Source organism: Mastomys coucha, unplaced genomic scaffold, assembly GCF_008632895.1.
Source record: "Mastomys coucha isolate ucsf_1 unplaced genomic scaffold, UCSF_Mcou_1 pScaffold22, whole genome shotgun sequence".
NCBI classification, from domain to species: Eukaryota; Metazoa; Chordata; class Mammalia; order Rodentia; family Muridae; genus Mastomys; species Mastomys coucha.
This window is the reverse complement of record NW_022196905.1, coordinates 99,642,627-99,655,045: the sequence shown is the minus strand read 5'-3', so window position 1 is coordinate 99,655,045 and position 12,419 is coordinate 99,642,627. Positions and strand designations below refer to the sequence as shown.

Sequence of the window (12,419 nt, the reverse complement as noted above, 5' to 3'; positions counted from 1 at the left end):
GCTGCGGGGGCGAGGCGGGACACGCTGCGGAGGGGGCGGGGCGCGCACGCTCCGGCGGGCGGGGCGGGGCGCCTCTAGGCCGAGCACGGGCCAGTCTAGCCCTCTCCTCAGTCTGCGGGCGGCGGGGCCTGCAGACTGTTCTCCCCTGCGCTCTTCTGCGGTGCGCGGTTCCGCTGGGTCTGGGCCTCGCACGGACGAGAGTCGGTAGTTAAGCGTGGACGAGTGCGCTTCTGAAATAAGTATTCACTGTTTGAAACAGGTTCCCGCTCTGAAGCCCGGGCTATCCCGGCCTGGCGTCGGCCTGCCAGCTCTCAAGTGTTGGGATTACTGTTGGGAGCCAGTCACGTCTAAGTATGTGTGCAGATGTAAAAATTATAAGGAACCCGCTAGCCAGTACTTTTATACAAGTAAAAGGTCATTGAGAATAAGATATTAAGGTTGTCAGAAATACAGTAAGGTGTGTTACTTCTACAAGCAACAAACCAGACAGAACAGGTTTCAGTGTGGACTTTAAAATAAAAATACTTGAAGCGATGTTACTTATTGAGTTTTGCACTATACACGGTGAAACCTGTTTTTGTTGTTGTAGCCCAGGCTGACCTCAGCTGAGACTGGCCATAAATTGATCCTCCTGCCTCCACCTTCCTAGTGCTGAACTACAATCTTGTACCACAGGGCTGGAGAGATGGCTCAGCGGTTAAGAGTACTGACTACCCTTCTAAAGGGTAGCAAGTCCCAGCAACCACATGGTGGCTCAAAACCATCTGTAGTGGGATCAGATGCCCTGGTGTAACAGTGTACTCACAATAAAATAAAATGGGCGGTAGTGGTGTACACCTTTAATCCCAGCACTTGGGAGGCAGAGGCAGGCAGATTTCTGAGTTCGAGGACAGACTGGTCCATAAGGAGATCTGACTCCCTCGTGACCCTTGTGGAGTGTCTGAAGACAGCTACAGTATACTTACATATAATAAATAAATAAATCTTAAAAAAAAAAAAAAGCTTGTACCACTGTGCAAGGCTCTGAAATAAGAACTTTTGTGACAAAAGGCAGTGGTGGCACACGCCTTTAATCTCAGCACTTGGGAGGCAGAGGCAGGCGGATTTCTGAGTTCGAGGCCAGCCTGATCTACAGAGTGAGTTCCAGGACAGCCAGGACTACAACAGAGAAACCCTATCTTGAAAAACAAAAAACAAAAAACAAAACAAAAAAAAATCACCTTAACATAACAAGGTTTATTTTAGGAACTATTTTTTAAGTGATTTATTTTTATCATGAAAGTTCCAAATTCACCATCTTTTAGAGTTGTCAGGTAGAAAAAAATCAAAAATTTAAACTTAACTGGGGGAAATCAGTTGACTAAAATTACGTTATTTAGAATTATTTTATAAATTGATTGCTAGTGCGTTTATTCCAAAATGAATTTTTATTGGTCATCTTCTCTGTACCAGGAAGTGTTTCAGGTTATTGAAACACATTAAGAAGAAAAAAAATCCTTTTTTTGCTTTCCAGGGAGAAAGATAAACTAAACACACAGTAACCGTTACAGATGAGTGTTCTAAAGAAAGCTAAGAATACAAGACTAAGAGATGTACAATTTTACATAAAGGGTTTTTCTCCCCATTGGAGTACATTAGAATTAAAATATATATGTGATGTTTCTATTCCGAACTAAAGTTATACCGACGTTTGTACTAGAACCAGAAAAATCTTGTTACTGTATGTATGGGAGGTCTTTTTGTACAGTATAACATTTAAAGTTAGTTTTAATTTGCTGTTTCGCTTTAAGAATAAAGAATTAAATTATGCATGTTAGTATTAAGTTCTACTTACATTCTGAGGTAGGAGAGATATAGAAGCATGGTTTGATGACTTTTACTTTATTAACCTTTTGATTAAAATGTAGTTCTTAATCTAGAGAGGAAACATTTTGTAACTTCTTAGACAGTAAATATAATGTTGATTAGTATAGTTTTTTTCAGATAACTGTTTTTTTTTAAGATTTATTTTATGTATATGAGCTGTCTTCACACACACCAGAAGAGGGCACCAGATCCCATTACAGATGGTTGTGAGCCACCATGTGGTTGCTGGGATTTGAACTCAGGACCTCTAGAAGAGCAGTCAGTGCTCTTAACTGATGAGCCATCATCTCTCCAGCCCCCCCCCACCCCAATAATTGTTTTCAAATTCTGGAATAGTTTGCATAAATAGATGTAAAGTTTTGCTAGTGATTTCTGATTGATTCCCTTTTACTTTCTGCCCTACTTTTCTTGGCTTCTATTTATCATATAGTCAAGTTGTTTTAGATATTTATAGAATATATTTACTTGTTTTAGTTTTTGCTATTTCTTTTCGTTGGTAACTGGATGGTTAAGAAAATGAGAACAACAACAGTATCAAATAGCTAGACACCCTCCGAGCCCCAGGGACTAAGGCACCAACCAAAGAGCATGTATGGGCTGGCCCATGGCCCTGCTACATATGGAACAGAGACTACCTTGTCAGGCATCAGTGGGAGGGGAGGCACGGTTCCCTAGAGAAGAAGGGAGATTCTAGAGTGGTGAGGTGGGAATGGGTGGATGGGTGGGGGAGCACACTCATAGAGGCCAAGGGGAGGGAGGATGGGGTGAGGTACTCATGGAGGGGGGACCAGGAAATTAAAAAAAAAAGAAAGAAATTGAGAAGAGAAAAATAAATAAGTATGGTGTGGAGGGCCAAATAACTAAAATAGTGAAAATCCACAATATTCTGGTTTATTTTAAGAAGTATCTTAAAGTGCATGCGGGAAGTAGCCTCTCTCCTGTTCATTTATCAAGAGCTACTTTCCACGCAGCCTTCCTACCTAGATCTCTCCTGTATTTGTTTGTCTTTATTAGAGAAGTCTCTAATGCTGGTGAGATATTCTAACTTGGTGATGGATGGGCTTTTTACCATGAGATGGTGCTCTTGTAGTTGTTAAGTTTTTAACTTCTGTCCTGAGGACAAGTTTGCAGTATATCATCTATCAATAAGAAATGGAAATGTGATTTTTGTTTTATGATTTGTCCATCTAATTTCATTCTCTGACCTATAGAACACTTCATTATGCTTCAGAATTTAGAAAAATAAGATATAGTTTGATATGTGGGTTGAATAATTGAAATGAAAAAGGAGCAAGGTGTGCTTTTGACCATGGTGACATAAACACTGAAGGATGTAGTAGAATTTGCTAGGTGAGGAAGGGAAATGTGTTCTAAGCTTTGGTACAGTTTTAAGAGAAGGGCATGTGGGAAAACACAGCAATGAACAGAGAATAGTATGCTCCATTGTTAAGGCAATGAACAGAGAATAGTATGCTCCATTGTTAAGGCATTTAGGGATTTATAGAAGACAGAGTTCAAAGAATTGTCTATGACTATATGTAAAAAAGCATTCTGGGAAATTCATGACTTTGATACACTTGTCCAGAAATTATATTTCAGATTCCTGTAAACAAATATAAACCACCTTTTTTGTATTATAGATTTCAGACAAAGTCTGTTTTTCAACAATGCTGAGGTCAAACGATTGCTTTTTTTCCAAGGATAATTTGTTTTTCAGAAACCCAGATGAAACTGAATAGTAAGTATGCCTTACTTATCTAATGTATCATTTTCAGTTTTATAATTTTAAGGACTTCTTTTTTTTTTTTTTTGGTTTTTCGAGACAGGGTTTCTCTGTATAGCCCTGGCTGTCCTGGTACTCACTCTGTAGACCAGGCTGGCCTCGAACTCAGAAATCCGCCTGCCTCTGCCTCCCAAGTGCTGGGATTAAAGGCGTGCGCCACCACCGCCCGGCAATTTTAAGGACTTCTAATTATTCCTTCTGGTAACTTAAACTAAATAAAAAGTGAGCAGGTTGATATTTCAGTTTTATGTTTAGAAAGCATAGAATTCAGACATAATGGAGTAACTAAAGTTTATTATTTAAAATGCTATAATTTGGGCTGGAGAGATGGCTCAGTGGTTAAGAGCAGTGACTGCTCTTCCAAAGGCCCTGAGTTCAAATCCCAGCAACCACATGGTGGCTTGCAACCATCTGTAACAAGATGACACCCTCTTCTGGAGTGTCTGAGGACAGCTACAGTATACTTACATATAATAAATAAATCTTTAAAAAAATGTTATAGTTTGAAAATAGATTGTGCTTTAATAGCTTCTGTATCTGATTTGTCAGATTAAGGCCAAGATAAGTACTAGAAGTAATGATCAAATATCTCAGGCTGAGAAAGGAAACAGAGTGGGCCAACGTTGTGCTGGAGGCCAGGTGAAATAACACGTTCAGTGCAGGCAGGAAGCAGAGGTAGGAATGAAGATTAAGGCCAAAGGCCACAGCCGCAGGGAGTGCAAGTTAGTCAGGTGTTTCTCATATGTGGATTGCGCTCTTCTAAATTTTGTATGTTTTTTTCTTTTGTATTATTCTGCCTTGTTAAAACATTTAATTTTTTTTTACTCATTCAAATATCAAATATTGTTTGGGTACTGAAAAGAATAAAAAAAAAAGACTGAAAATCCCTTTTATTTCAACTATTTAAGCTATGGTTGAGATTGAATACATGAGTATGAAAAGGCCACCAGTTAATAATGTGACTAATTCCAAAGTCAAAACATGTTCAAGGGAAATGACAGGGGTATATCTGTGCTGTGAACTTTCAGATGTGGGAAATCACCTAGGCTTTTCATATTAAGGGCTGGTTTTAAGATACTTTCAGGGATTCGATCATTCTTTCAGCAGTAAGAAAGCAAGTGTTGACGCCAGAATATTACAGCAAATGAGAAAGGATGGAACTAAGACAGTTCACAGTACTTTTAGGAGACAGTATACAGAGATTTTCTGGAGTATTGGATCCATAAAACAGAAGCAGTGAGACATAATCAGAAAAGTTAATTTCTTAGATTGTTTTGTATATTAAATATTTGAATAAGAATATTGGCTGTGTTTATAGTTTAAAAAACTAAGGAATTAAATTATCAAACATTTTTTGAACAACATACTTAAGTGTAAGAAGCATTGTGCTAAGTCCTGCTGATTTAAGTAGAAATAAAGCCTCAAAGTGTTTACACTCAAGATGAATTATCAGTCAGGTTTACCCATTTCTCTGTTTCTCACCGTGCTTTTATCTATTATCTTTCTACATATACGTATCGCACAAGGACCATAAGCGTTATTATGAGTCTGTACAAAGGAAGAAAGCAGACAATCTTTGAGAACCTATGGAAATATCTTATGAAATGTAGGATTTGTTCTAGGTGGTATATGAATGTAAAGCCTATTGCCTGAAATAGTACCTGGTATATGGTATCAATAAAAATTATGAATTGATGAATAAATGAATACTAGAACATCCATATGTGGATATGAGAGTGAGTCAGGACAAAGTTCCAAGCAAAATAAAGGAAATATCTTTGAACAGAAAGGAGAGGCACAGAATGTATTCTCTATTTACTATTGTGTTAGTCAGCATTCATTCCTGTAGGAAACATCTTAGGTAATATTTGTAAAACTAAAAGAGTTATTTGGCCCACAACTGTAAGCTGTGGTTTATTGATCTATTGCTTTAGGACTTGTGGAAAGATAGTATGTCCTGGTGGGATGACATAATAGAGTAAACTTCACCTTGTGACAGGAGGGGTACAAAGGGACAGGAAGAGGCCAGTGTCTCGGTATTTCTTCAGATCCACACCTTAGTGAGCAAACTTACACCCATGGACTCTTACCTATAAAAGTTTCACATTCTCCAAACCAAAGCAAGCCCTTAACATAGGGGCCTCTGTGGACATTGCACTGATTAGGTTTTTTTTGTTTGTTTGGTTTTGGTTTTTTTTTTTTTTTTTGGTTTTTTCGAGACAGGGTTTCTCTGTATAACCCTGGCTGTCCTGGAACTCACTCTGTAGACCAGGCTGGCCTCGAACTCAGAAATCTGCCTGTCTCTGCCTCCCAAGTGCTGGGATTAAAGGCGTGCACCACCACCGCCCTTGCACTGATTAGTTTTGTCAAGTTGACACAGTTTTGAATAACCTGAGAAAGGAAACCTAATAAGGAATTGTCTAGATTAGATTGGTTTATGGGGATGCCTTCAAGGGATTTTCATAAAGCTTAGTTGACGTAGGAAGACCCACCCTGAATGAAGGCAACACCGTATCTTAGGCAGGGCCTAGACTGATTGAGAAGAAACTTTGGTTACAACACCAACAGTAGAAATGTAGAGAAATGATTAATTTAAGAATTATTATAAGGGCTGGGCGATGGTGGTGCACACCTTTAATCCCAGCACTTGGGAAGCAGAGGCAGGCGGATTTCTGAGTTTGAGGCAAGCCTGGTCTACAGAGTGAGTTCCAGGACAGCCAGGGCTATACAGAGAAACCTTGTCTTGAAAAAAACAAAAAAATAAAGGAAAAAAGAAAAAAGAAAAAAAGAATTATTATAAGGAAGATTTGGGAAGACCCGATGTGTGTCAGTATGTAGTAAGTAGAAAACATTGTACTATTTTTTAGGTTTTGCTGATTAGGAGATGGTACCTCTAGGAAAAATTTCATAAGGGTAATTTAATTTTGTGAGGAGACTGAGTAGTAGAGCTAGATGTCTGCCTGTAATTCATTATCTTCTTAGATTTTTTTGAAATAGTTCCTGTGCAAAAAGAGGCACTATACTTACAAAGGTCTGCTTACAGGAATTGCCTCTGACTAGAGTCTAAGAACTTAGCCTTCAGGAAGTTCTCCACTGTGCAGAAAGTGTTTATACCAGTAATATGACTCAGGCTGAAAACCTGCTTCTCTTCTGGAATCTGGAATCTGGAATCCATGTGTCTGTTAGGGGTAACTATGTGATTAGTCTTAGTTTAAACCCTGTGCACTGAATCCCTAATGAGCTTTATTCCTTGGTAACACTTCATGTACCTTTTCTCAGGTCATGACTTAGGGACTCCAGTAGGAGAGGGCCTTTGGGAACTGTGTGTGGGTTCCTCAGAAGTTGGTCCTATGCCTACAAGGAGGATTATGGACTGAATCTTATGACTCATTCAGCATAGACTCCTGAAGGCCTTTGATATTATCTTTACTTTCAAATGTTCTGCTTATTGTTAGGCAGCTTGTCAAACACAGTCAATGTGCCATAGTTTTTTATTGGAAAATATGAGCATAGTAGGTACATGCTAGGTTATAAGAGGTAGAAAAGTAAAGACTGTCACTTCTGAAAGCTTAGCCTCCTAAATTTAAAGATGAGGAAGAGAAGGAAGAAGAAAAAGAAGAGGAAGAAGAAGAGGAGATAGAGGCAGTGACCGTAGCAACAACCAACACTGGGACTAGGTAGTAATGATGTATGGTATTCTTTCTTCTCTATTACATTTATTGTTACCCTACAACTTTTTTTTTTGTAGTAATAAAAGAAAAGAAATTTTGATTGGAAAAGAATTCTTTAAGTAGTCTCATTTAACAGGGTCACAGCTAAAGGACAGGAGGGTACAGGTGCCGACTTGGAGCAACAAGTTACTGTAGCCTTTAAGAAATTGTCAGCTTCTGGGATTGTCTTGAGTTTTCTGTGATTTATGAATAGTTCTAGACCAAAACTGCTTCTGTTAGAGCATTAAGTTTTAGTAGGTATAGGAGTAATGTAGACCATAGTAAACTGACACTTACATGCTGGTTGTTGATAACCCATGATTGTAGGTGAGCTATGTCACAGTAATCTGTTTTATACAGTAGTTTCAATTCTGCAGTTTGACAAGAAGATGAAGAGGAGTTTTAGCCATCTTTTAGGTAGTGTTCCTCAACAGCAGTGTCATCAGTCCTGTGACACATGGAAATGATACTGAGAGCATTGACACACAGGGATAAAGCAAAACCATGGCAGAGAGTTTGTCTTTGGGATGTTTGTCTAAGAGTTTGCATACAAGTGGGTGTTTAATAAATAAATGTTTTTTGATAGCCTTTCCTTATTAACATATACTCACATTTTGTATTTTATATAGCTTTCCAGTTAAGGAAAAACCCCTGGATTGGTTTCTCCCTCCAGCTCCACTGATTTCAGATATTCCAGATATTCAAGAGTTAGAGGAAGAAATTGAAAGTTATAAGCTATTAGGTAAATTGTCATTTTTCTTGTGAAGCCAAACCCATGTAGTTTATGTCAGCATAAAGACTCCAACATATTAAACAATTAATTCCTTTTTTAATAGAATAAAAATCAAGGATTTGTATATGCCCATCAAATCTCAAGATCTAAGCATTTACCTCCTCTAAAAACATGTACATGTACATTTACCTAGTACATAATCACTACCACACACTTGTTTGTGTATATTTACATAGTGCATATTCACTACCACACATGTGCCTTGTTCTTTACAAAGATAAAGTTTTCAGAAAGCCAGATCTCTGAAGTGTATTCAGTGAAAAAAACCAAGATTCAGAAGATTATATATAGTTTGGGCTTTTATGTTAAGCATTGTCAGGCATTTACTTAGCCTATACAATGTACAGAGCATGTGCTTAGCATGCAGGAGGGCCTGCATCATTCCCCATACTAGAAAACATTTTCCAAAGACAAGCATACTCAGTGTATGGTTCTTGTAATATTCGGACGCATACTTTATAAGTTTGCATATTTTAATTCCCTTACAGTTACTTAGTATGCCTGTGTATGGGGTGGGTACTGTCACTGTGTTTGTGTGGCCAGAGAACGACTTGTAGGAATCAGTTCTCTTTTTTACCATGTGAGTCCTGCGAATAGAACTCAGGTTTTCAGGCTTGACAAAAAATATTTTTTACCCACTAAACCATGTCACTGCTCCTCTTTAAAAATGTGTAATTGAAATTTTTTTATCATTATTTAGAAAATTTGTTTCCATGAAGAACATATAATAATTAATAATTAGTATATTTCTTTTCCCCTAGGAGAAGGAAAGATGCCAAGAATGTTAACCTCAAACTTGAAGATCATTAATGAAGACACAAACTGTATTTCACCAACACAAAAATTCTGTTTTCCCTGTAATGTTCATGAACAGGATTATCTAAATTTAGGAGGATCAAGTAACAATGACATGTCACATGGAGCTGGGAAGCTGATGTATGGTTCTTCTCAGAAATACAAAAATCACATGGACCCTGAGAGTCCATCTGCAAAGAGTAATCCTGGTGATACAAAATTACATAATGCTGCAGAAGACAGAGAAGGTGCATCAGCACTCAAAAAAAGGTAACTAATAAGTTAAATAATGCTCAGTAATCTAATCTGAAATTGAAAGTTTATAAACTATTAGGTAAGTTGTTATGTTTCTTGTGAAGCCAGGCTCATGTAGTTTATGTCAGCATAAAAATTCCAACATATTAAACTATTAATTCCTTTTTTAATAGGATAAAAGTCAAAGATTTGTATATGCCCATCAAATCTCAAGATCTAAGCATTCACCTCCTCTAAAAACATGTACATGTACATTTACCTAGTGCATAATCACTACTACACACTTGTTTGTGTATATTTACATAGTGCATATTCACTACCACACATGTGCCTTGTTCTTTACAAAGGTAAAGTTTTCAGAAAGCCAGATCTCTGAAGTGTATTCAGTGAAAAAAACCAAGATTCAGAAGATTATATATAGTTTGGACTTATGTACATGCATTGTCAGGCATGTACTTAGGTGTACACGGAAAAGAAATATAATAGGAGGTGGATGAGAGGAATAGTAACAACAAATGTTTATATGAAGTATCAGATCTGGGATTCCACTCATAGAAACCATAGGTTCTTGCCCTTCAGGAGCTTAAAATGTACTGTGAAGTCATGGGTAGTGAATAACTAAAACTAGCTCATTAAATATTTTGTAATGTGACAGTTATTTTAACAACAATTATTGGTAGAGCGAAGATTCTCAAGCTTTTCTTTTCAGTAACCCTTAATACTTAAGTTTTTTTTTTTTAGAATTATTTATTTATTTTGTGTATATGAGTACACTGTAGCTGTCTTCAGACATACCAGAAGAGGGCACAAGATCCCATGGCAGATGGTTGTGAGCTACCATCTGGTTGCTGGGATGGAACTCAGGACCTCTGGAAGAGCAGTCAGTGCTCTTAACCACTGAGCCATCTCTCCAGCCCAATACGTAAATTTTACTGAGGAATCTCAGTTTTTGTTTAGTGGGTTATATCTACTTATACTTAACCATACTGAAAGTTAAAGCTGAAAGCTAAAATAAAACAGTGCTAAACCCACTTCTAGTTAGCCTTAAGTGTGTGTACACACATATACATATATACATACATACATACATACATGCATACATACATACATACATAATACATACATACATAAATACATACGTATACTGGTGGTTTATTTTGAGACAGGATCTCATTATGCAGATCTAGGTAAAATGGAATTTACTGTGTAGACCAGCTTGAGCTCACAAGTACAAAAATCTTGCCTTCACCTCCTCATTACTGGCCTTAAAGGCATATTCTCCATGCTTGGGTCCTAAATGATATATTTTTGGCTACACTCCAAAATGACCCTTTTCATAAATCAGAAGATGAATAGATTAACAGTAAAGTGACAAGCCAGGGGAGGAAACTAAGTATGTATATTGTATGTTTTCCCATGTGTTAGCTTCCTATTGCTGTTAACATACCAGAGAAAAACAACTTGAAAACAAACAAACAAAAATTCTTATGTTAGCAAGCTAAACTCTTGGTTTTGGGAATTTCTATGCCTTAGCCTCCTAAGAGCTGGGATTATTTTAGGTTACATTTCTGATTGTAATTCTTTTTAAAAAATTTTATCTCTTATTTTTTTGAGATTATAATAATGTCATTTCCCCTTCCTTTCCTCCCTCTAAACCTTCCCATATACCCCTCCTGTGATGGTTTGTATATACTTGGGCCAGGGAGTGGCACTGTTAGGAGGTGGCCTTATTGAAGTGGGTGTGTCACTGTGGGTATGGGCTTTAATACCCTTGTCCTAGCTGCCTGTAAGTCAGTATTCTGCTAGCAGCCTTCAGATGAAGATGTAGAACTCTCAGCTCCTCTTGCATCATGCCTGCCTGGATGCTGCCATGCTCCAGCCTTGATGATAATGGGCTGAACCTCTGAACCTGTAAGCCAGCCCCTGTAACCACCAGCAGCTACGTAAAACGGGTTCCTGAAAGAAAGGCAGGGGCCTGGAGAAAATAGGGGAATCGGACTTTGAGAGAAATAACCAGACCAAGTCAAAAGGTCCAATGTGTATTTCGGAGTCTGAGAGGGTGACAGCACAGCACATCCAGACTGTGTGACACAATGACAGTGGCCACAAGAGGGAGACAGCACACTCAGACTCTGACACAGTGACTGTGGCCATGAGAGGAGGCTTATAGCTTCAGATGCCTACATAAAACAAACTAAACAAAAAGAGATAGCCTGTAACCTCAATATTCAGAGGCACTAGATGTTCAAGGCCAGGCTGGGTTACACGGCATGTCCTAGGATAACCAGGGTTATACAGTGAGACTACTACTACATCTCAAAATCAACATGAAAACCAGATTTCAAGTAAACAGTGATAAACCTTAGGGCCAAGGAAGATTCGGTTGACTGGGACCTATACATATGAATGTAGATGTGTCAGCATCTTCTAGCACAAATGGCATGCTTGATAATACTAAGCTTTACCAGAGGTGAAAGGCTATTGGGCAAGTTTGGATGCATCTACTCAAACCACCCTTGAACTCACCATTCCAAATAACTTAATTGGCTGCATAATCAGGCGCCAAGGCACCGACATCAATGAGATCTGCCAGATGTCCGGGGCCCAGATCAAAATTGCCAACCCTGTGGAAGGCTCTTCTGGAAGGCAGGTCACTATTTCTGGCTTGGCTGCCAGTATTAGCCTGGCCCAGTATCGAACCAATGCCAGGCTTTCCTCCGAGAACGGGATGTGGTACAGCTAGAACAGTGTAGGTTCGCTTGTAACCCCCTTCTGCTGTTTTCCCATGATCCAACTGTGTAATTTCTGGTCAGTGATTCCAGGTTTTAAATAATTTGTAAGTGTTCAGTTTCTACACCTTATCATCTGCTAATAATTTAAAGAAAAATCACATTCTCTGTTCAGCTGTTAATGCTGGGATCCATATTTAGTTTTATAAGCTTTTGCCTGTTTTTAGTTTCGTTTGGGTTTTTTGGCTCATGGATTTTATTTTCTGTTTGTTGATAAGAAATGTACGAGTGGAATGTTAATAAATTTCAGTTTAGTTCTGTAATGTCAAGAATTTAAGAATTAAAAAAATGGATTGGTTAATAAAAGAAAGAAAGAAAAGGATATTCCTAGTTAGTAATATCCTTTACAAAAGGCACTTTCCATGTCTGGCCATGGCCAGGGATCTCTCCAGAGAAAAGACACAGACAGACAGGCAGATACACACACA

The 12,419-nt window shown here is 38.3% G+C and overlaps 1 protein-coding gene across 11 annotated transcripts in view; it reads left to right on the top strand.

The window, feature by feature from the left end:
* Hfm1 (helicase for meiosis 1) overlaps positions 1-12,419 on the top strand; it is an 87,399-nt gene that overhangs the window by 744 nt on the left and 74,236 nt on the right. For 2 of the 11 annotated variants that reach the window (XM_031337154.1, XM_031337153.1), the window contains exons 1-4: positions 80-351; positions 3,507-3,604; positions 7,989-8,101; positions 8,914-9,217. In XM_031337154.1, the coding sequence (XP_031193014.1) occupies positions 3,534-3,604; positions 7,989-8,101; positions 8,914-9,217 (488 nt within the window). In that variant the 5' untranslated portion in view covers positions 80-351; positions 3,507-3,533. The other 9 variants (XM_031337152.1, XM_031337150.1, XM_031337159.1 and 6 more) reach the window with 7 other exon arrangements.